This window comes from Convolutriloba macropyga, chromosome 11, assembly GCF_964194025.1.
Source record: "Convolutriloba macropyga chromosome 11, txConMacr16.3, whole genome shotgun sequence".
In the NCBI taxonomy this organism is placed as follows: Eukaryota; Metazoa; Xenacoelomorpha; order Acoela; family Convolutidae; genus Convolutriloba; species Convolutriloba macropyga.
Window position 1 is genome coordinate 19,737,856 of NC_134478.1, and position 22,230 is coordinate 19,760,085.

The 22,230-nt window shown below is 37.6% G+C and overlaps 1 protein-coding gene across 1 annotated transcript; it reads left to right on the forward strand.

Annotated features, from left to right (window-relative positions):
- The first annotated feature begins 1,877 nt into the window (after positions 1-1,877).
- LOC142350023 (uncharacterized) lies at positions 1,878-21,083 on the forward strand. Its single transcript, XM_075401927.1, has 5 exons — positions 1,878-2,428; positions 5,646-5,830; positions 17,418-17,697; positions 20,076-20,436; positions 20,782-21,083. Exons 1-5 carry the CDS (start codon positions 2,219-2,221, stop codon positions 21,000-21,002), a joined length of 1,257 nt encoding a protein of 418 aa, XP_075258042.1. The 5' UTR covers positions 1,878-2,218; the 3' UTR covers positions 21,003-21,083.
- The last annotated feature ends 1,147 nt before the right edge of the window (positions 21,084-22,230 follow it).

Below are 22,230 nucleotides of genomic sequence, written 5' to 3' on the forward strand. Positions count from 1 at the left end.
TGTTCACATGCGGCAATTTCACTCTGATTATTACTGTTTTTTCGATTTTTCGAATCGGATTTTTTTTCTAAATGGTTTTCCCAATCCATTCACAGCCATTCTAGGCCGTTTTTTGTTTGAAATAAATTTTCATGTCTCGCTAGTGGTTTTTGTGTTCAAATGTTTTATTTGACATTGATTTTCTGTTTTTTTCTTATTTTTGATCTGTTTTTTTTCAAAATTATTTTCAAAATTAAGTGAAGTCTCTAGCCTAGTTTCTCTCTCTCATTCTGCTAAAAGTGATTTTGAACATCAGTTGCTCAGCAAAGCAATTCAAAATGAACAGAGTCAGTATAAAAAATTGAAGTCAGAAAAAGAAACGGGATAAAACCATAAAGCCCAATTTTAGATGCCCGCTATTTGAACGTCGTTCCTATAAGTCTTAGTTACCATCTCTAATGCTTATTGGTATTGAAAGTAGCAAGAAACAGAAGTATGTTCAACTACAAAATGCTATCAAAATAAATTGGACTTAAAAAATGTTTTTGTACAAAAATCTGTTTTTTTCCAATATCTGCTATTCTTTCAATCCCGATCATGCTTATTAGAATCAATGGCAGCTCTTTTCCGGCAATCTGCCGGGTATGTTTTTGAGGTTTTTTTCTTGAATTTATTAATTGTTGTTTAATGTTTCTCTGCGGTGGTTTTGGATAAGTGGCGGATTTAGCAGAAGATTCAATCAATTATTATCCATGAATCGGGTATGCAAAAATAATTTGTTCTGTTCTTCAGCCAATCGGTTTTTTCAGAGTTGCAATTTAAAGTCAATTTTATCAGATGCTAAATCAGTTTTTGCCCGTTTCTTTTTTATGTTACTGTTTCGAAACGTTCAGTTAATTACAACGTTCTTTGGGTCAGCGAGAATCGTTATTTTACTTCGAGGCGTTACCGGAATTATTGCGGCATTATTTTTAATTCATCCTCCAATAAAAATATGTTTAGCTTTACCTCAATTGCTTGTCGACTTTTTGCATGAAGTCTTTTGAGGCCGGGTTCTTTGTTTGCTTGTCTGCTCAATGTGATTTCAAATAGCAGTTTCTCAGCATGGCAATCTAAAATGAATAGAATCTGTATCACAAACGATATCAAATTTGTAAACGGGATAAACTTTTAAATCCCAATTTAGATGCCCGCTAATTAAACCTTCTTATAATTTTTAAAGAACCCAGGGTACGATTTCATCGGTCACTAAAGCAGATGGCTTAGTTCGAAAGATTGAACTCAAACTTAAAGAAGTGAAAGTTTAATTTTTTTCCCTACACTTCAGGGTCCTATAAGAAACTAAGTTTAGGACAAAAAAAAAAATCAGACTTTCACTTCCTTACGTCAAATCAATCTTTCAAACTAGAAAAGCTAACTTTTGACATTTGAATCAAGCCCCTATAAATAATCGAATGTTTCGCTATCGGAGATGAATATATTTTATTTTATTTCAACTCCTGTATTTTTAAGCTTCTCAGAACTTTTTAATATGGAATTATCTGGCGATCTGTCTATGATCTTAAAGTTGCACTGAAAAGGTCTGTTGGGTCAAAAATATTTTGACAGTGACGACGAATTGGAGAAAAAGGTGATTGAAATTGCGGAAAACCTTGAAAAAGTTAGAATTTACGCAAACTTTTCTTTCACTAATCTGCAAAATTGTCCAAAAAAGATTTAAAAATACTCGTTTCATCATTATTCCATAAATCCCTCCTCATAGGAAGGATCTCTACATTGCTATTAGAAAAGCCTGAGTGTTAAAAGAAACGACAAGTAGACTTTTTTCAAATTTTTGTAAAGAAATTACCAGTTGTTGAAATGCTCGTTCGAGCTGCAAAGATGAAATGCTCGTTCGAGCTGCATTAGACCATAAAGATGATCGCACTTTTTTCTAGAGTCAAATCCTTGAAAACTCACTGATGTGAAGTTTCGATGCGAAGTATGTCGCAATTGGAAGAATCCAATGTAATATCAAACGATGCAGTTTCATTGATGACAATTGATGAGCTTTTTCTAATTTGTTGCACAATTATAATTCCTCGGTGAAGTTAGGCAACTAACCGTGCCGGTTTGGTTTCTCAAATACTTTATGATGAATGACAGAGGTTTTTAAAATGCAATTCAAAAGATTTAGATATTGAGAGATCTTAGCAGTTTCAGACTTCTTTGTTTCCTGTCCGGGTTCATTGCCATTGACATGGTATCAAATCCATGCAGTACTTCGTCCAATGATGTGGTATTAGAAGATTTCAGTTTTCTTGTGAAGAGACAGACCGATTCCCTGCAAAAACTTCAAACGGACCTCGAGGAATTGGACAAGAGGAGAAATGAGTACACATCAGTCAAAGATAAATTGAAAGAAGTTTCGAGCAAGTTGACATATCCTACGATGGTTCCGCTATCTAAGGTTGTTTTATGAGTTACTTTTGCGGAAATAAAGATTTTGATTTCAAGAAATAGGATTGTCGTAATTGCAGTGACGCGGTTAATTTGTCTAAGCAATCAGGCTGCTTAACACCGGTATTAATTGAAGTATCTGTTGGTGTTTAGTCTTTGAAATTCAGTAAAAAATTTTCACTAATTGAACTTTGAAAAAGTACACTATTTTGAAAATATTTTAATGTTTCGAATCTTTAAACTGTTTTCACAGTTTTAAAAACAGGAGGATGACTATGTATTCTTGCTTAGCCTAGTATGCTAGGTAATAAATAGTCGTTGTTTTACCTAAAACTTTTTTTCGATTTGATTTTTAACATACAAAAATTAGGAAGTAGTCTGTTTGTTTTATATTGTGTCTATATTCTCCACATTCTGGTTTATATCATTCTTGCATTCTCCTAAGACCTATGGTTTTTTGCTCTGTCTTTAATAATTTTAAAATTGTAAAAATTAATGATTTTAGCCTTTGTTTCTTAAGATTTCATTTTTTTTTTTGGTTTTCAATTGATTTCTTTCAACATAATGCAGCACTTAGATTTTACTGGAATTACTTTTAATAATTTTGACTGATATTTGAAGTGTTTCCCTGTGTCCTGAAATTTAGTTTCTTTTGAATAACTCAATTCAGTTTTTATCAATATAAGCTGCCTTATGCTTCGGCATGGTGTTTTTGGAACTTTTAGTTGCAGAGTTTTATGTTTTGAGGTAATTATCTTGAGTTATTTTATGAAAGTTTTTAGCGCGGTAAGTTTTTTGAGCCTGTTAGGTTTTTCCATCCTAAGAATTGTCTACATTTTTAAATGTTACGAGATATATTTTAATAATAAATTTTAAAGTATCAAGTTTTCACAGTCAGTTCTTTGTCAATTTTACGTTTGAAGACTTACATCTGTACCGCTTTTTGTATGGTTGCTGAAATTAACTTTTCCCTCTGTTTGCATTGGAAGGAAATTCCCTCTGGAATTTCATGTTGTTTCCGATGTTCTGGTGGCTATGGTTTTTATGATCCATGAATTGGGTTATATTGGTCTGCCTTTTTAAAGATGTGTTCACTCATATCTCCCGTGACTACCCAGTTTTCAAAAAGGGAAAAATAGTAGAGCCCAGAGGGCATAAGATTTCATTGGAGGCCATACGCAAGCTCTTTAGTAGTCTTTCGAGTGAATATTGTGCTGAAGTTAACAGGAAGGCCTTTCACATTTACTGTCATTTGTTATTTTCGAGATTTTTGTTGGTGCTTCTTTCATTAGCAATGTCGCTGTTCATTAAGATCTTTTGCTAATCATAATTTTTTTGTCCATTTTTCCAGGTATATGTATTGGTATTGCAAACTTAAACAAAAACTGATACTAATTTTTTAAACCTTTAGTTGCTCTCAAACGAAGTTTGTACCTATTATATTAATCCTGGAATCTTTTTTAGGCGATTTTTCGCTTGACCTTTTTTTGGCTGACCCATTTGACTTTTCATCCTCAAAACCGGATAAACAGGTAGCGCTCGGAAGGCATTAAGTGGCCTTAGAGCCTTACGCCTTACTAGTCTCTAATTATGCAATTCACCAAAACAGCTTTCAGGAGACAATTTCTGGGTGTGAGGGGGAGGTTTCTTACTCTTAAAAATGTGACACCCTCGGTCAACCCCCCCCCCCCCGCCGCCAGCACCACCACCGCAACCCCCCTTCCACCCTTCTCCTGCCTGTTGATTTGGACCCACCTCTCGTCCATATCTCCCACAACCCTACTCCTCTCATCGCCTGACCCCCCCCCCCCCATTGCTTGACATCCCCACCCTTCCAATCGCTTAACCTCTTTGTAAAACTCTTTGGCTGGGAATGTTCAATTGCCTGCTGGTCAGGTGGAAGTTTCTAAAATTTCATCAATGCTTTTAATTGTTTTTAGGACTGGTCATGCTATGTTTTTTGTTTTGATTTATTTTTTTATCACGTTTGTTTTGCATAAGTAATGACTTTCAAGTTTTATTTCTGACGTACCTCTCTTAATGTTTGTTCTGAATTTACCTTGAATCCAATCACTAACGATTTATGCAATGATAGTTAATGCGGTCAAGGTAAACGAGCAAAATTAAAAGAGAGATAAACCGAGAAAGTCCGTTTACGAAGTCATTGCTTCATGTTATCAAAGTTCATTGGGATATCAATTTATCAATTTTAACGAGAACCTGCAGTTCATGAGCCAAATTTATTATAGTTGTTTAATGTAATTTGGACGACCTATGTACAAGAATTTTTAGTACTCTAACAACAGTTCATAGCGTTAATGGAACTCTAAGAGGAGGACTGAAGAGAAAGTTTGCATGAAATCTTTGTTACTTTCATTAATAGTATGAATATGGACTATGTCAACTTGACATTTTTTGTAGCGGTATTGTTAACCTGCGCTGTTTGATTTGGCTTTTCGTTGGGTTTGTTTCCCAATTGTTCCAGGGATAATCAATAGTGGATTTCACCTGCATGACGACTGAACTTTTCCACAAATTTTGCAAACAATTTGCATATCAAAGATTACAGTGCTGATGAACAAAACCAAAAACTAGTTGTATTTCTCAGTCTTGAGTGGCCATTCGAGTAGAAGTTAGTCTAAGCCTGGTGTTTTTCAATTCAGGCATCCAAATTCAGTTCAAAAGCTAGAAAAAGCAGACTTATCTCAATTTTGTACATTTGAAAATAGATGTCTTGTCACTACCTTTTTAATTGATTACAAATTAATCACCCTTTGATTTTCCTTTAATAAAAGTAGAAACTTCGAATGCACCTTTGTTTTGAGTGATAAGTTGAACTTCTTCGTTTGGAAAATTTTCGGTTTAACAGAGCAGTTTACTTCAGCTGTTCTGCCCAGAAGTTACCAAAAACTGGATCTTTGATAAGTATCTTCTCTTTGCCTATTTAGATATTCTGACCAAAGCAATTAGAGAAATACTTCTGATGCTTCATTATAATTATCGGGCTTTACTTCAACTCGGTCTCGCCTCGTATAAAATCTGGCCTTTTGGAAAAAGCCTTTTGGACTCAAGGTCTATCAATTTGCATATTTTTCTGTTTCAATACCGATAGTCATAAAGGTAGTCAACAGCGTCTATTTTGCGGCAATCTGCCGGCTCTGTTCTGGTCAGTTCATCAAGGTTTCACCCAACATGCGCTGCGCAAACATTCACGAAGAACTGTTCAGGTAGCCTTCATGCCGGGGGAGCTCATTCATACCAATGAGGTGCTTGTTCTACTGGGGGATGGATACTTTGTGGAGACAACAGCTCCTAAGGCATCCGATATTGCAGACAAAAGACTTAATCTAATTGCTGAGAGACGCAAAGAGCTGGAAGAAGCTGTCAAAAGGCAGAAAAACGAGGTCGAAAGGTTACGCTGATTTTTTAAATCGAGTATGATGCTCTTTACATGTTTGGGTTCATTAAGGTGGTGTGATTAAAAATGCACTTGTGCTTCATTCAACATCTAATTGAAAAGAATCTCAATTTAAACTTTAGGAAGAATTGAAAAATAAGTGAGCTTAGTTCAAAAATTTCACAAAATTAGCTTTCTTGTTAGCTGGCAGAACAATGCGACAAAAACATTGCTCCTTTACTGGTCTAATGTTTTCAGCGGCAAAATCGGTTATGTTCAGTCGCCAATTGTTTAGAAAGCCACAAATTTTTTTAGCCTTCAACCACCTAAATCGATGTACTCCGTGATTATATTTGCTTATTGACCCCTTTTTGCAAAATTTTGTATATTGAAGACAGTATTCTACGTATTTTTATCTCAGAAATAAACAATTCTGATTGGGTGATAGTTCCCATTGAATTAATTTAGTGTTGCTAATTTTTAAAGGCCGCGAAACGAAATGGGTTACAGCTGTCACAGTTATCCTGTCTTTATGCAATTTCCCGGCTAATGATGAGTTGGCTTAATGAATATATCTCGAAAACCAAATGTCGGGGGATTAAATTTTGTGTGGCTCAACGGAAAGATATTTCGAAAAGACGTCTTTTCCTGCCAAAAAAATAGTGGACTACTGTATTTGTCTAGAAAAATGCAGAAAACTGATAAATTTTTTATCGCTGTAAGCTGAGCTAGCTATATTGCGCTGCGCTTGGTTTTGGTTTTGTCGTCTGACGGTCATTTTTGTTTTCATATTTGTTTTGTATTTTTTTTCCACTTGACTTTTTTAAGGAACTTTTTCACTCTTCATTTCTTGCGTTTTGTGTGATCTAAATGGGAGTTTCTAAAGGTGGTATCGCTGAGTGGTTAAGTTCTGACTGTTATCCGGAAAATTGAGGGTTCGAACCTCGTCAATGTTAAATTGAACCAGTCCTTTGAATTCATCGCTTTAGTTGTTTCCTAGGGTTTTATGAGGGGCTGATAACTTTTTCAACTCGATTTCTGTTTCTGTTTTTCTCTACTTCACAGCACGGAAGTGAGCTTTTTCCGGAAATCTGTCGGGTATTTTCCAATTCTGTTTGATTGCATGATCTTTTTTTGAAAGAGGGAATTAACAAGTAATTGGAATTATTCGATCCCCCTGAAATTCGAATTTAAAAATTTTCAAATGTTGACAACTTCTGTGAACAACAATCGTCAAGCCAAGATTGCAATTTCTTTGACCGAGCCATAGACTAGTGGAATAAAAGCACAACTGACGGTCACAAAAGTCTTGCAAGTTTTCACAGTTTTTTTCCAGCCAGGCTATTTACAATTTTTTCAATTAATTCCTCTGTAGAGGCCGAGCATTAATTATTTCCCCAAACATTCATCATTCATTTCATTAATACAATTTTATGTCGACATATTTTGTTTCTAAATTTCATACATTTGTAAACATGTAAAAAGAGCACCAAACGTGCGAACAAGCTGACCGGGTTAAAGTCTTAACAAAACAAGGTCACTAAAACTATTGTATGACAAAATTGCGTTTTACACCTGGTAACAACGAAGTGTTAGTTTGACTTTTCTAAATAATCACATCTGCTGCCACTTATACAGAAGTGAAGCGAAAGAACTAAGACTCGTGAAATTCCGCACATATCTGATTCCACACACTTCAAAGCTTAATAGAAGTAGGTGTGTGTCGGTCGCAGATTGCTGCGAAGAGCAGATAAATATGCCTGAGCTTTGTTGTGATCATAGAAACCGGGTTCAGTTTTTGTGGAAAAACGGGAGCTCTAGATTGAGCAGAGCACCAGATTATTAGTTGAAGTCAGGTTGGCTTTGAAAGAACTAGGAAATATATTTTCATAAGGAAATCTAGTTTGCCTAACAATCTCACTTGAGCAGTAAAATACTGTGTCTTGCTAACGGGAAACTTGTAATTTATCTTATCACCAATTTGGTCTTGAAAGTTTGAGTAACTTGAGAGAAAGGAAAATAAAGAACCTCTGATAGCTGAACATTAGGGTGATAAATAATTCCTCTTCTTCGACTGGACGAACGATTTATAATCAGTTCGTTGAAAGTAAAAGGCGGTGAAAGATAGATTTTCAGTTCACAGACTTGAGTTTTCCTAACCAAAAACCTAGATGCTACGTCGTCTCTATGGCTTCGGCCCCAGTGACTAACGAAGGACCTCTGTTTTGACCAACAATTCAAGTCCGCTTACGGCAAAAGACGGGTTCTCCTCTGTGAATTGTTTTCTATTCTGAAACCGAATGTACCCCCTTAGATTCGTTTATAAACATAAACAGTGAGCAACCTGTAGGGATACAAATTTGGTTTGAATAGCACCAACTTGAATAATTGAGTTGTTAAACAAAACTCAGAAAAAAAAATTGATTATTCAATTGGAACTTACTGAGTAGTTCCAGCAATTGATTTTATTATTCAGCAAACCTGAGCGATTAGTTATTTGGACTAATAAAGCAACGTTTAATGCAACGGTAATTTACAGAATAGCGGATATAAAGTTACAAAGCGAACTGCACAACTTAGTATCCAGACAGCTTGTAAACCGCTAATAACGAACTGGGCGGTATAAAACTTTCCTTGTAATTGGTAGGAAAGCAGCCGTTACATTTGGTCCGCCGACCCGGACAGTGGAATACAAACCGCTGTCTAACCTCGAACAAAACAAAAGGTCAACGAGACAACTCGAGTTGCACAGTCAAACGACGTTGAGGTGCCAACTTTGTCGAAAACAAAACCACGGGACAGGAAAGCGTCAAACTGCAGCGTCAAAGTAAATAAATTGTGACTCGGTCACGTAGTCACAGCAACCGTGAGAAACAAATCAAGCACTGTGCAAAGCAGATTGAGCTAAAGGAGAAAGAAGGCTACGAATTGATCAAAAATAGGAATCGGCCTAGCAAACTTAAAACAGTATATAACCAAATTTTACAATTCGATATTAGCCTAGAGAAGCTACTTGACAAGAGGGGTGATATCTTTAACAATTTGGAATTATATCGACGACACAAAACCCAACAACGCGAGTTTTTCATCAACTTAGAAGCCGATTGGTTGCCATATATCCACGGCCAGACAAGCATGGCGGATCAGCAGAATCAGACCCCTCTCCAAAGCAGGGCTGCAGAGCCAAATGATAAAGTTCCAAGATCTATGGGAGAAACCTCCCAAGTTTCTGTTAAGAATCAACAAAAGGATAACCAGGACAACGAGTCCAGAGCGTCTTCCGATAAAAGGGCCAAGAAAGCAGAGAAGCTTGCAGCTCTAGACAAAGAATTTAACACCAAATTGCGTCTGAGAAAAATTGAATATGAAATGAAGCAGAAGGAGCTGGAGATGGAACTGCACCGTTTGGAAGAAGAAGGTGCGCTCAAACTGCAATATGAAAAAGAAGCCCTTGATGCCAGAGATTCTGGTTCTGATGATGGCGCCGCGCCTAGTATAAGAAGCCGATCTCCTTTCAATTGGAAAAGTCCGAAGAGCAAAGATGTCTTCGGCTGGCTCGACCAATCAGATCAGTTTGCAAACTTTAAAGACTGTAGTTTTGATCATACAAAGAACGGTCACGAAAACTATCGAGTCAGTTTCGATCGAGAAAGCTTACTTAAATCCAGATCCCCAAGCGGCGAGCGTTTCAGACTCAACCGTTTACCCGACCGGTCTGAGTGCAATGTACTGAGCAGTAGTAGTCAGCTACCAAAGTTGAAGTTAAATTCTTTCGACGGCAGTCCGCTGGAGTGGCCGGAATGGTCAAACATGTTTGTAGCAACAGTTCGTAACCGCGCAATACCTAACTCAGAGAAAATGAGCCACCTGAAAACATTGCTAACTGGCAAAGCCAGAGCGGCTATAGCAAGTATGGGCTACTCCGGAGATCTAAATGGTGAAGCTTGGGCTTTGTTGGAACGGAGGTTTGGCCGACCTAATTGTTGAGGCACGACCCAACACTCTGCGAAATCAACAACCAATCCGAATGCATGATTCAAAAGCATTAGTCAGTTATTCAACAACCATCAGTAACGTAGTCAGTGTTCTGAAGCACTACAAATATGAAGGCGACTTGCGATCTAGTGCAACACTGCAAATCGCGATTGAAAAGTTGCCACCTAATCTGAAGGAGAAATGGTGGTTCTATGTAGATGAACGCAATGAGGACCGACCAGATCTCTGTCTCCTAGAGAACTGGCTATCAAGAATGGCATTCGTTTATGAAGGCATGTCGCAGCCCACAGGGGAATGTAAGGAGGATCATTGACGAAATGCGAACAAAACCAAGCAGTTCTCTAAATCCTCGAATTTTAGTGCGAGTTCAAACGTAAAGGAAGCGCAGACAACTATTAGCGATCACTGCCCATTAGCCGATGGAACGCACAAAATTTGGAACTGTCCTTTATTTAAGAACATGAGTGATCGTTATGCAGCTGTGAGGAAGCAACGCTTATGTTACGGATGTCTGGGAAAAGGACATGCAATCAAAGATTGTAAAGTCAACGCTTGTGGTATAAATGGATGTACCAAAAAGCACAACCGATTGCTACACTCAGAAAACCAAATGGACGAGGGCAATCACGCAGTCAACGTAAGCGCAGCAACAATCAGTCAAAGTAACGAAGTTACGAGTTTTCTTCAGATAGTTCCAGTCTCAATTCAGAGTGGCCGCAACAGGTTAAACACATATGCTTTCCTCGATAGTGGATCAACGGTATCATTCGTCGATCGAAGCGTTAATGAGAAGTTGCGAGCCAAAGGCACCGATGTTACGCTCAACATAGCTGGCATACACGGAACGAAAGATTTGAAGACAGAAATTGTGTCCATAAAAATAAAGGGACCGCATTCAAAAGTACATTCGATAGAAGCGTTTGTACACCCGTCAATTTCATTGAGAACCACAAACTACGACTACAACAAATTGAAGCAAAGCTTCAACCACTTGAACGTTCTCCCAAACAAAACGTTCAACTTGATGGACGTCGGCATCACTCTCGGTCAAGATGCTTACGAGCTACAGAGACCATTGGACTACAGGATAGGAACACGAAGTGAACCTTTCGCCGTTCTAACAGAATTAGGATGGGTGGTCAGTGGACCCATGACGGGCAAGAGAAGACAAAATGTTTGTTATTTCGCCTTCACAGAAGATGTGAAAGTGGCTGAGAATATCCAAAGATGGTGGGACAGAGAAACTTATGCTTCCAAAATTAACGTCGTCAGTCAGTCAAAGAAGGAACTGCAGGCACAAAAGATGCTAGAGAGTACGATGAAGTTCACAGGCGAGCGGTACGAAGTGGGAATGCTTTGGAGTGAACCAGAGCCCAACCTGCCGAACTACAGCTCAGCCTTGGGTCAGCTTCACTCACTGGAGCGAAGGTTCCAAAGCGATCCAAACCTGAAGAGTTTGTACCAACAGTCAATAGATACAGACGTAGAGAAGGGGTTCGTAAAGATATTGGACGACTCCGAAATGAAAGGCATCTTAGGGAAAGAATGGTACTTGCCACATCATCCAGTGCTGAACCCGAACAAGCATGGCAAAGTAAGACGTGTTTGCAATGCTGCCTCAAAATACAAAGAATTATGCCTAAACGACAAACTACTAGCAGGACCTGATCTGCTACATGGGTTGATTGGAACAATATTCAGATTCCGTGAAGGACCAATAGCCCTAACAGCTGACATTGAATCGATGTTTCTACAAGTGCAAGTTCCTGCACAGGATAGAAGTTGCTTGAGATTCTTATGGCGCTGAAGGACTAATGAACCTGTTCAGATATACGAATATCAGCGTCATGTATTTGGAGCTAAGAGTTCTCCGACTTGTGCAAACTATGCTCTCAAACGAGTGGGACTCGATAACGAAGAAATGTATCCAATTGCAGCAAAAGCAGTACAAAACAACTTCTACATGGACGATTTCATCAAATCAGTAGAAACCCCTGAAGAGGCAATCGAAGTCTTCAATCAGTTGCGAATTCTTCTTTCGCAGCATGGATTTCAACTTACAAAGTGGATACGCTACAGCGATGAAGTTTTTAAAGCAATCCCAGTCGACTTGAAATCAATCAGCAACACCAAGCAAGTCGAAGTAGAACCCAATACAGAGGGATCTTCAGTGCTTGGACTACAATGGGCTGTTACTGATGATAGTCTTCAAGTGTGCAGAGGTACGAAAAAAGAAGTTGAAACCCCTATAACCCAGAGGAAGATTCTGTCACTGGTATCTTCAGTATTCGACCCGATCGGATTGTTTGCTCCGTTTAGTGTTCACATGAGACGACTCCTGAAAGGTATCTGGACTAAGAATGAGCAACATTGGGACAACGAAGTGGAGCCCGGCGAAGAAGCAGAATTCCTGCGGTGGAAAGAACAACTTCCAATGGTGGCTGAAACAAGCATCGATAGAAGGTACTTCAACAGAGAAAGGGATAAAATAGAACTTCATGTGTTTGCTGACGCATCTGAAGACACGATGTGTGCAGTGGCCTATCTACGTTCACAAGCAAAAGAATACTCAGCTGATTTGGCATTTGTGATTGGAAAATGCAGAGTGGCTCCGATGAGGCATCTTTCAATACCGCGATTGGAATTGCAAGCGGCAGTCATGGCAGTACGGTTGAAGGAACAGATAGTCAAAGAACATGAAATAAAGATACAATGTTGCAGTTTTTGGTCGGACTCAACAACAGTACTGCAATGGATACACAGCTCCCATCGTAAACAACAAGTGTTTGTGGCCAATCGAGTGGCTGAGATATTGGATACAACTGATGTTTCACAGTGGAAACATGTGAGCGGTATCAACAACCCAGCTGACATTGGCACGAGAGCAATCAACATTGACGAACTCAGGAGGAGTGAGTGGCTCACTGGGCCGGCCTGGTTAAAACGACCAGAAAGTGAATGGCCAGAGCAAGTGAACCTAATCTTTGCCTCAGATGAAGAGAACATACCCTCATCAGTCTTCATGACACAGGCTGATCAACAGAAAGCGGTAATTCAGTGGGAACGATTCAGTAATTTTAACAGACTAGTGAATACAATGGCATACGTACGGCGGGCATTCAGCAAATACAAACCAGCAAAACCTTTAGTAAGTGTTGAAGAAAAGGAAAAAGCAAAAGCAATCATCTTCAAGTTACTACAGCGAGAACAGTTTGGTGAAGAGATGAAATCTCTCAAAGTTGAAAAGGAAATCCCAAAAAGCAGCAAAATTATACAATTTTCACCTTTCCTGGATGAGGAAGGACTTATTCGTGCCAAGGCAGAATAGGTAAAAGTCATTTGGACTTCAACGCAAAACACCCAATATTGCTACATTGGAAACATCATGCAGTTGAATTGTTCTTGCAAAACGAGCACAAGAACAACCAACACGAAGGCACAGAGCATGTCAGAAACATTGTCCAGCAAAAGATATGGATCCTAGGCATACGAAACGCCTTACGATCAATCAAGAACAAGTGTGTTACCTGCAGAAAGGGCAGAGCACAAACGATAACTCCAGTAATGGCAGATCTACCCGAAGAGCGCTTAGACGCTTCAACAGCCTTTACAAATGTTGGAATTGACTACTTTGGCCCTTTCAATGTAAAGATTGGGCGAAGAAAAGAAAAGCGATGGTGTTGTCTGTTCACATGTCTAACTGTGAGAGCTGTGCACATAGAAGTGGTACCCAATTTAGACACGGATAGTTGTCTCATTGCAATCATGCGATTTATTGCACGAAGAGGCAAACCGAGTACAATCATCAGCGACAACGGGACAAACTTTGTTGGAGCTGAACGAGAGTTTGCAGAGTACGTTGCTGCATGGAACAAAGAAGGGATCGAAGAACATCTAATTCAGCAAGGAATCAGATGGAATTTCAACCCACCCGCAGCACCCCACTTTGGAGGGGTATGGGAACGGTTGGTCAGAAGTTGCAAGAAGGCAATGTATGTAGTCTTGGGGAACAGATCAGTTACAGAGGACGTTATTTCAACGACGATGTGTATTGTGGAGCAAACATTGAATGCGAGACCGTTGAGTCCAGTAAGTTCAGATGTTAATGACTTAGAAGCACTGACCCCCAATCACTTCTTGCTTGGCAACACGAATGTTTGCTTACCATACCTACCCTGCGCAGAAGAATTTGTCGATCATCGAAAGCTCTTTCGACAAACTCAAGCATATGCAAATCTCATTTGGGACAGATTTCGAAAAGAGTATCTGCCAACGTTGAACAATCGGCAAAAGTGGCGATCTACAACGAACGAAAACCTTACAGAAGGCTATCTCGTTTGGTTGATCGAAGACAGTAACAAGCGAGGATATTATCTGGGTCGAGTCACGGAGACCATCGAAGGGTCCGACGGAGTGATTCGATCAGCTAAAGTTCGAACGAACAATGGAGTTTACAAGAGACCAGTGGTGAAGCTCGCCCCTGTGTTACCGAACAAGAAAGATGTTTTCGTGATGGAAAATAGGGCCGGCGATGTAGAGGCCGAGCAATAATTATTTCCCCAAACATTCATCATTCATTTCATTAATACAATTTTATGTCAACATATTTTGTTTCTAAATTTCATACATTTGTAAACATGTAAAAAGAGCACCAAACGTGCGAACAAGCTGACCGGGTTATAGTCTTAACAGGTCGCTAAAACTATTGTATGACAAAATTGCGTTTTACACCTGGTAACAACGAAGTGTTAGTTTGACTTTTCTAAATAATCACATCTGCTGCCACTTATACAGAAGTGAAGCGAAAGAACTAAGACTCGTGAAATTCCGCACATGTCTGATTCCACACACTTCAAAGCTTAATAGAAGTAGGTGTGTGTCGGTCGCAGATTGCTGCGAAGAGCAGATAAATATGCCTGAGCTTTGTTGTGATCATAGAAACCGGGTTCAGTTTTTGTGGAAAAACGGGAGCTCTAGATTGAGCAGAGCACCAGATTATTAGTTGAAGTCAGGTTGGCTTTGAAAGAACTAGGAAATATATTTTCATAAGGAAATCTAGTTTGCCTAACAATCTCACTTGAGCAGTAAAATACTGTGTCTTGCTAACGGGAAACTTGTAATTTATCTTATCACCAATTTGGTCTCGAAAGTTTGAGTAACTTGAGAGAAAGGAAAATAAAGAACCTCTGATAGCTGAACATTAGGGTGATAAATAATTCCTCTTCTTCGACTGGACGAACGATTTATAATCAGTTCGTTGAAAGTAAAAGGCGGTGAAAGATAGATTTTCAGTTCACAGACTTGAGTTTTCCTAACCAAAAACCTAGATGCTACGTCGTCTCTATGGCTTCGGCCCCAGTGACTAACGAAGGACCTCTGTTTTGACCAACAATTCAAGTCCGCTTACGGCAAAAGACGGGTTCTCCTCTGTGAATTGTTTTCTATTCTGAAACCGAATGTACCCCCTTAGATTCGTTTACATAAACAGTGAGCAACCTATAGGGATACAAATTTGGTTTGAATAGCACCAACTTGAATAATTGAGTTGTTAAACAAAACTCAGGAAAAAAAATTGATTATTCAATTGGAACTTACTGAGTAGTTCCAGCAATTGATTTTATTATTCAGCAAACCTGAGCGATTAGTTATTTGGACTAATAAAGCAACGTTTAATGCAACGGTAATTTACAGAATAGCGGATATAAAATTACAAAGCGAACTGCACAACTTAGTATCCAGACAGCTTGTAAACCGCTAATAACGAACTGGGCGGTATAAAACTTTCCTTGTAATTGATAGGAAAGCAGCCGTTACATCCTCAAAAACCAACGATCGGATAACAGATTTTTCCCCTTTGAGCACATTTTCCCGGAATAGTCCCAGAGATAAAAATTTGGGTCACCGTATAGATATATTGCTATTGGGTTCACCGTATGATACAAGCAAAAATTTAATAAAGCAACTTAAAATCATAAATTTTAAAACCAGATAAACTTTTAGTTTTTGGCTTTCTTCAAAAATTTTTAAAGAATACAGATTTCTGTCAATGATAATAATTTAGAAAGGCTATATTTCCGTTGGTGTTTGCGTAATAATAATATATGATGTAGAAGCTGTTCAAATGTTGATGTTGTTAACTATTTCTGCGCATAAAATAGCTTTTTTTCAACATTGTCGTTCTTGTTTGTTTTCTCACAAATTGTTATTTCTTTCGTGTCTGCGTAGCTATAGATGTTTTGATGTTCACTACACAAAGATGGTTATCGCCGTTTCCGCGGTATAAAATAATCCAAGTTTTTAAAAATTTTCATGTAACTTTGAACTTTTGAAGAATTTGACAATTCCCTCTAGTGGGTACTGCGGATACAAAAATCGAAATTTTGTCAAAAGTGTTTTACAGTTTTTATGATGCGCTTTTTTCGGACGAATAACCGTTTTTTTATTCTGTGTGCCTACCTGTGGGTATTATTCACGTTACTTTTTTATCAAATGATTTTCAATGTCATGCAATTTTTGAAACTTTTGATAAAAATCGTCATATTTTACTTGACAGATATCAGATATCACATTGTATTGTTTCAAGTGCTTTTTTGGGCTAAAATATATCAAATTACGAGAAATTTACAACGGACAACCCTTTCGGCGCTGTTCTGTTTTATCCAGCTATGTTGTAATTGCTTTTGATTTGATGATTGCATGCGTCTACTCGATCCTTTACAATTGAAGGAAGAGCTTTCGTGTGATTATTTAGCTGGCATACGTCAAAGGACTTTATGACTATGCCAATAGAACTAATACTCTATCACTGTACGCAGACTATTAAACATTTTCGAATGCTGTTCAAGCATTAGGGGCAATAAAATTTGCAAGCTCCAAACATCAAGAAATTATATTTTTGGTGAAAACAAATTACTGCTAAAATTGTTAATTCAAGATCTAAAATTGTTAATCATTAAAAACTATAGAATCGGTTTAGTACCTGGGAATATGCTTTGAACAAACACTTAACTGGGGTATTAAGTTTATCGCATACCCCGTCAAATTGCTATTTGTTTCTAATGATGATGATTGCAGTCCTTTTTGCTAAACCGTTTTGTCTGTTCGGTTGACTATTGCGTACATGAAGTCCTGCGGTTTGTGCGATCCAAATTGCTCTCTAATTGACAATATTAAGCTGCTTAACTCAATAGTCGGTTGATTTTTTTGCAAAAGAAGTGAAAAGTACACCAAAATTGTTTTAATTTCTCTTTAGTTAACTTTTTGCCCCCGGACACATAGAAGCAGGCAACCAATAGAATCATGTGCACAGTAGAGCAATGATCAGGTTTTTATCGGGGGGAAGTTCTAATTTTTTGTGTGTGATGGCGTGTAACACGTTATTTAGACACTAATTGTGCTTGTAAGTTGATTACATTGAATATATCTATGAAAGACTAGAGCTGACATGCGGAATAAAAATTAAGATTTTTAAATTAAATGTCCTTTTTAGCCTGTAATGTTGCATTTTGTTGGTGCAAAATTGAGCCGTTTGTTCTTGCAACCTAAAACATTTCCAATTCCAAAGTCATTGCTACAAAAACTTTCACGCAGATTACTGATGTTTCAGTACAAAGAAATTTGTCGATGAGAATAACTCCGGTCCAGTTCGAGAAGTTTTTGAGCAGCTGGCAGATGACGATTCAGTTGCCGTCCGAGATGGCAATGCAAATAGAGTTTCGAAGGTTAAGAATGATGACGATAAGGGTGCTGTGTTGGCTAGTCTTAAGGAGAAGCAGGAGAGAATTCGGAAAGGGGTTAAACAGTTTGAAGAAGGACAATCATCATCGCCGTCGCAGAAAAAGAACGCAGAAATCAAAGTCGAAGTGACCAAGAGCGCTCAAATAAAAGTAAGCTGTACATAAAAAGGATTAAAATAGATAGAGAGATGATAAAGCGGACTACAAGATAGTCTCTCGGTGGTGCATGATATAGATATCGCTCTCCTTCGGGGTAGTGATATCGATAGAGATGATAACGCAGGCTACAGAAAAACTGCAAAGATATTATCCGGCAGATAGATTACACATTCTCTACCGGAGAACGCACGGAGGAGCAGAGGATGTTCTGGGATAGAATTTTGACAAAATGCCATCTAATTGCCTGAATGCCATGTGGTTTGATGTGTTTAGAGAATTGGTGAAGCACTTGTGGTATTTTTTATTAATAGCCGCACAGCGATAGCTGGGTCTATTATTGGCCTTCTCTTGGTTTTTTACAATTCAAAGAATTTGAATTGTATTGGGGCGCTGTCTTTTTTACGACTCGAGGAGGAGTATTTGAGAAGTCTTTTTAATCAATTTTATTGGAGTGATTTTGAAGCGGGAAATGAAACGTGTGAAAAAATTTGGAGTGATTTTGGTGCTGAATAAAAGTGAAGAGCGGAGCGAAAAGAGATTGGTTTTTGTTCATACCGTGTTTTTGAGAGAGCGAGAAATTGATGTGTGAAAAAATTTTCTCTAAGCGAGCGAAATTTTTTTGTTCACGTGCGGCATTTTGAAGCAGCACGTTCTTTTCATTTATTTTGGTTAAGAGGTTTGGTTATGATTTTGTTTTAATTTTAGGCTGGTTTCGGTAGTGGTTTGAAGGTTTTTGGAAATTCATATGATTTTTATGATAATTCGGAGGTTTTTAATGTTTTTTGCTGATTTTCGGGCTAATTTTTGCGTTTTTTTGACGATTAATTTGTTTTACTGGCTCAAATGGGTATTGAAGAAACCCCTTCTACTTGAGCAAATTTATGATAACAATTGGTTACAGTTTTGTGAGTGAGAATCATTTTTTTGTTGAGAAAAATGACAAGAAAATGGCGAAAATTGGAACTATTTTTCTTAATTTTTTGCAGTTTTTCGTTTTTTTTTCTGTTTTTTTGCAAAGTTTTTTAGTCTATTATGACTTGCCTATTGTTTTGCGAGCATCTGGTAACCCTTTTGACTGAAAAGAGTTTTTCTTTGGATTTATATGCTTTTGAAATATTAAAAAAATTTACTAACTTCCAGTTTTTCAGTGAAAGTTGTTTTTAAGAGCTTTTTTTCATAATTTAGCTTAAAGTATTTTTCAATATTCAAATAAGTGGTTTTTGTAACTACTAGTTTTTTTGATGAAGTTATTTTGGCAGTGATAGTTTTTTCGGGATCGCAATTTATAACAAAGTTTGATCCGATTTTTTATCATATTTTAACAGATTTGATTTTATTGTTTTTACTTTTTTGGTTCCATGATTTTGTTTTAAGATAATCATAAATTAGTGAAGTCACGTTTTGTTTGATGAGTAGTTGGATGGCGTTAAATGGATTTTCACTTCGAGTCGTTTCCTGAATTCTTCCGGCTATGTTTTTTTTAAGCTCTGTTCACACATTTTCATGATTTCTGAAGTCAGATTGGAGTAGTGATTTTGGTCCCGCCGAAACAGGAAGTGGAGCGAAAAAGCGAGTGGTTTTGCGGCGTGAAATTTTTTCGCTCTAAATTTAAAGTAGAGTGAGAAAACGGTGTTTGAACAAAAATTCGCTTTCTCGCTAGTGGTTTTTTGTTCACATGCGGCAATTTCACTTTGATTTTTTACTGTTTTTTCAATTTTTTGGATCGGATTTTTTTCTAAATGTTTTTCCCAATCCATTCATAGTCCGTTCTAGGTCTATTTTTCTATTTAGTCCATTAAAATTCTTTGAATTGTACGTCAGGACTTGTCCTGCTATGTTTTTTTGTCATGATTTTTGTTACGACCATATGACGTCACAGCCACTTTTTGTTCATTCGTTCATGCAATTTCAAATGAATTGCATGTGTGACGTCATTTTTCGCTCTTATTGGAGCGAGTTTTTTTGTTCATGCGCGTGGTTAAATTTGTGGTCACACTTGACTTACTCACTCTCAAAAATGACTTACTCACTTTGAAATTTACTTTTATTTACTTTAATTCAAAGAGATAAGGTCAAATGGGTGTGTGTCACTCTAAATGAAGGTTATTATAGAGCAGCTAATAGAGGCAGCAAAAACTTATATAGATTTTTAATCAAAATAGAACATATCAGCCTTCAATGAAAAGAGAAAGTTTTTTGGTCTGTCTTTTTTACTGTCTTTTTTGGACTGCAGATCTACGAAGCTATCGCGACTATTTTCTGGCGATCTGCCAGCTATGTTTATCTTTTTGACATGGGCGAAAATTAATGGTGTGTAATAAGTTTCCTCTGCAGAGGCAAAACCTGCCAAGAATGCATTTATACTCTAGGAGTCATCTCAAATTAAAGAATGCACTGATGAGCCTGAAGTAGAGCAGTCGCGAAACTCCACCTCAAACGTAATGACAACACTGGGGAGTTCAATTGACAAGGAGGCCATTTTGAAGAGAGTGGAGAAACTGATGAGGGAATCGAAGGAATTGGATGAACTGGATCGAGAGGAGTCAGAGGATTCCGATGATACGCAGGCACAAGAAAAAGAAGATTACAGAGATAATGTTGGTGCTATTGGTGCAACCAACGAGGCTGACCATTGTGCAAAGGAAGCTTTCGTGACAGATACGAAATGTAGTGACAACAGGCGTGTTTCGTTTTCTAAAGAGATTGCCATCAGAGAGATTTCACCCACAGGTAGATTTGTGAATCCCTTGATTTTTCAGTGGACGTTTGGATGAATGCTAGCTGTGTCACCTATTATTAATCAAGCGCTTTTCGTAAACATTGAAAGATGCATTTATATTGCCGCTGTAAGCTACTGAAGCGACTATTTTGATGCTAATGCTCACCTCTGAAAATTTACAGTTGCTCAGCAATATAGTTAAATCACAAAAATAATATACGTTGAAAAACATACGGAAAATTGTAATTCTTAAATTTTTATTAACAAATTTTTACGAATTCTTAAATTTTTACTAGCTAGTTTACGAAATTCGCTTCGGCTCAGATGAGACGTGTCATCATTGAAGTTTTTTTCAGGCAAGCAGTGTGATGTAAAAACTGAACAATCGACATCAACTTCGGAAAATGATCTTAACAATACACAGCTAAAGTCTTGGGAGCCATCAACAGCTGTGGAGGAAACGATTGTCGAACGTAGCGCGACCTTGAGAGAATCTGCGAGCCTTCAGAACACTCAGAATATGAATGTAGCATCGACTAAACCTGTTTCATTATTCAAGAAGAGCCGAAAACGTTAATTTATCCTCTATTTTTGACTGATATTTTGAGCATTGTTTTTGGTTGCCCTAGTTTAAATTAAAAGCTAAATCATTTTTGTATACGTTTAGCATTAGAGACACGAAATAAAATTGCAATTGTCGCCGACAAGATGAAAATTGTTTCAGAGCTTCCGAATTTCCTTACTTAAAGCCAAACTTACTTACTTAACGAAAAACAATTTCGGAACAGTTTGGATTCAAAATGTGAAATTAAAAGTAAGGCTGTCGATCAAGTTATCTTTTGATTGCTTTTGGTGCATAGTGGTTGATTTTTTGGTTGAATGATGATTGAAATTAATCAGGTGCTGTTCTCACTTGGTTTTCAAGACATAGATTAACATTTGAATTAGCTGTGATCAGTCAGTCGATCAATGAGCGACGTAAAATTCTCGGTTCATTTTTCTGGCATTTTATTTCATGTTTCTCATTCCCAGTTAGTATCCCCGTTGGTCTTATCCAATTATCGTGGACGTTTGTTCAATAATAATAAAGTGTCTTCGGAAAAGATGAACGAAAAAACTATAACTTATTAACACTTTTTCCTTTTTCTATACACGTTTTTTTTTTGCTGAAACGAGAGAAAAGGCAGTGTTGCCTCGTCGTCTGGTGCCTCATGAAGCAGAAAGTTCATCGTCTGTTTTCATCCAATTTATTAGGTTCGGAAAAACATAAACACAAAACTCAGTAGAGGCCCTCTAGAAAATCAGCACTGCCTTATATGAAGTTTTCACGGAACCGATTAGCAAAATTTTTGCAACCTATCGTCGACAGTCTTACTTTTTCAGTGAAATAAGGTTGAAGTTGTAATATTTTGACCAGCAGTTTTCTTGCTCTTGCTGAAATGATCTTACTGTTAATTGATCCTTTTATATAAAAAAATTGTGTTTTGCTCAACTTCTGTGTTTTAATTTTCTTGAAATCATTCATTTTCAGAAATTCTGTATTTTTAATGCATTCATTTATCTCTGCTGCAATTTTTGGTTGTAAGACTGGTTGTACATTAGTTTTCTAAGTAAAAATTTATTGATGTAAGACTGTTCTCCGCTTATAGAATGTTGCACAAAAAACATTCATTTTATGAATCAAATACCTTTGTGTTTTTTATGCAAGTTTTTGCTTGACCGTTGTTGAGTTTTTTTCCTATAATATAGTTTGACTTCTAAAGTGACTTTTTCACGTCTGTTTTCTTAATCTTTGAGTGATTTCA

What these genes read in the sequence shown, in the direction of transcription:
- LOC142350023 (XM_075401927.1), top strand. Translation starts at nt 2,219, where the DNA reads ATGGTATCAAATCCATGCAGTACTTCGTCCAATGATGTGGTATTAGAA. An exon ending in CGATGGTTCCGCTATCTAAG is followed by an intron (nt 2,429 to 5,645) that starts GTTGTTTTATGA and finishes AGAACTGTTCAG; the next exon opens with GTAGCCTTCATGCCGGGGGA. An exon ending in CAGAAAAACGAGGTCGAAAG is followed by an intron (nt 5,831 to 17,417) that starts GTTACGCTGATT and finishes CTGATGTTTCAG; the next exon opens with TACAAAGAAATTTGTCGATG.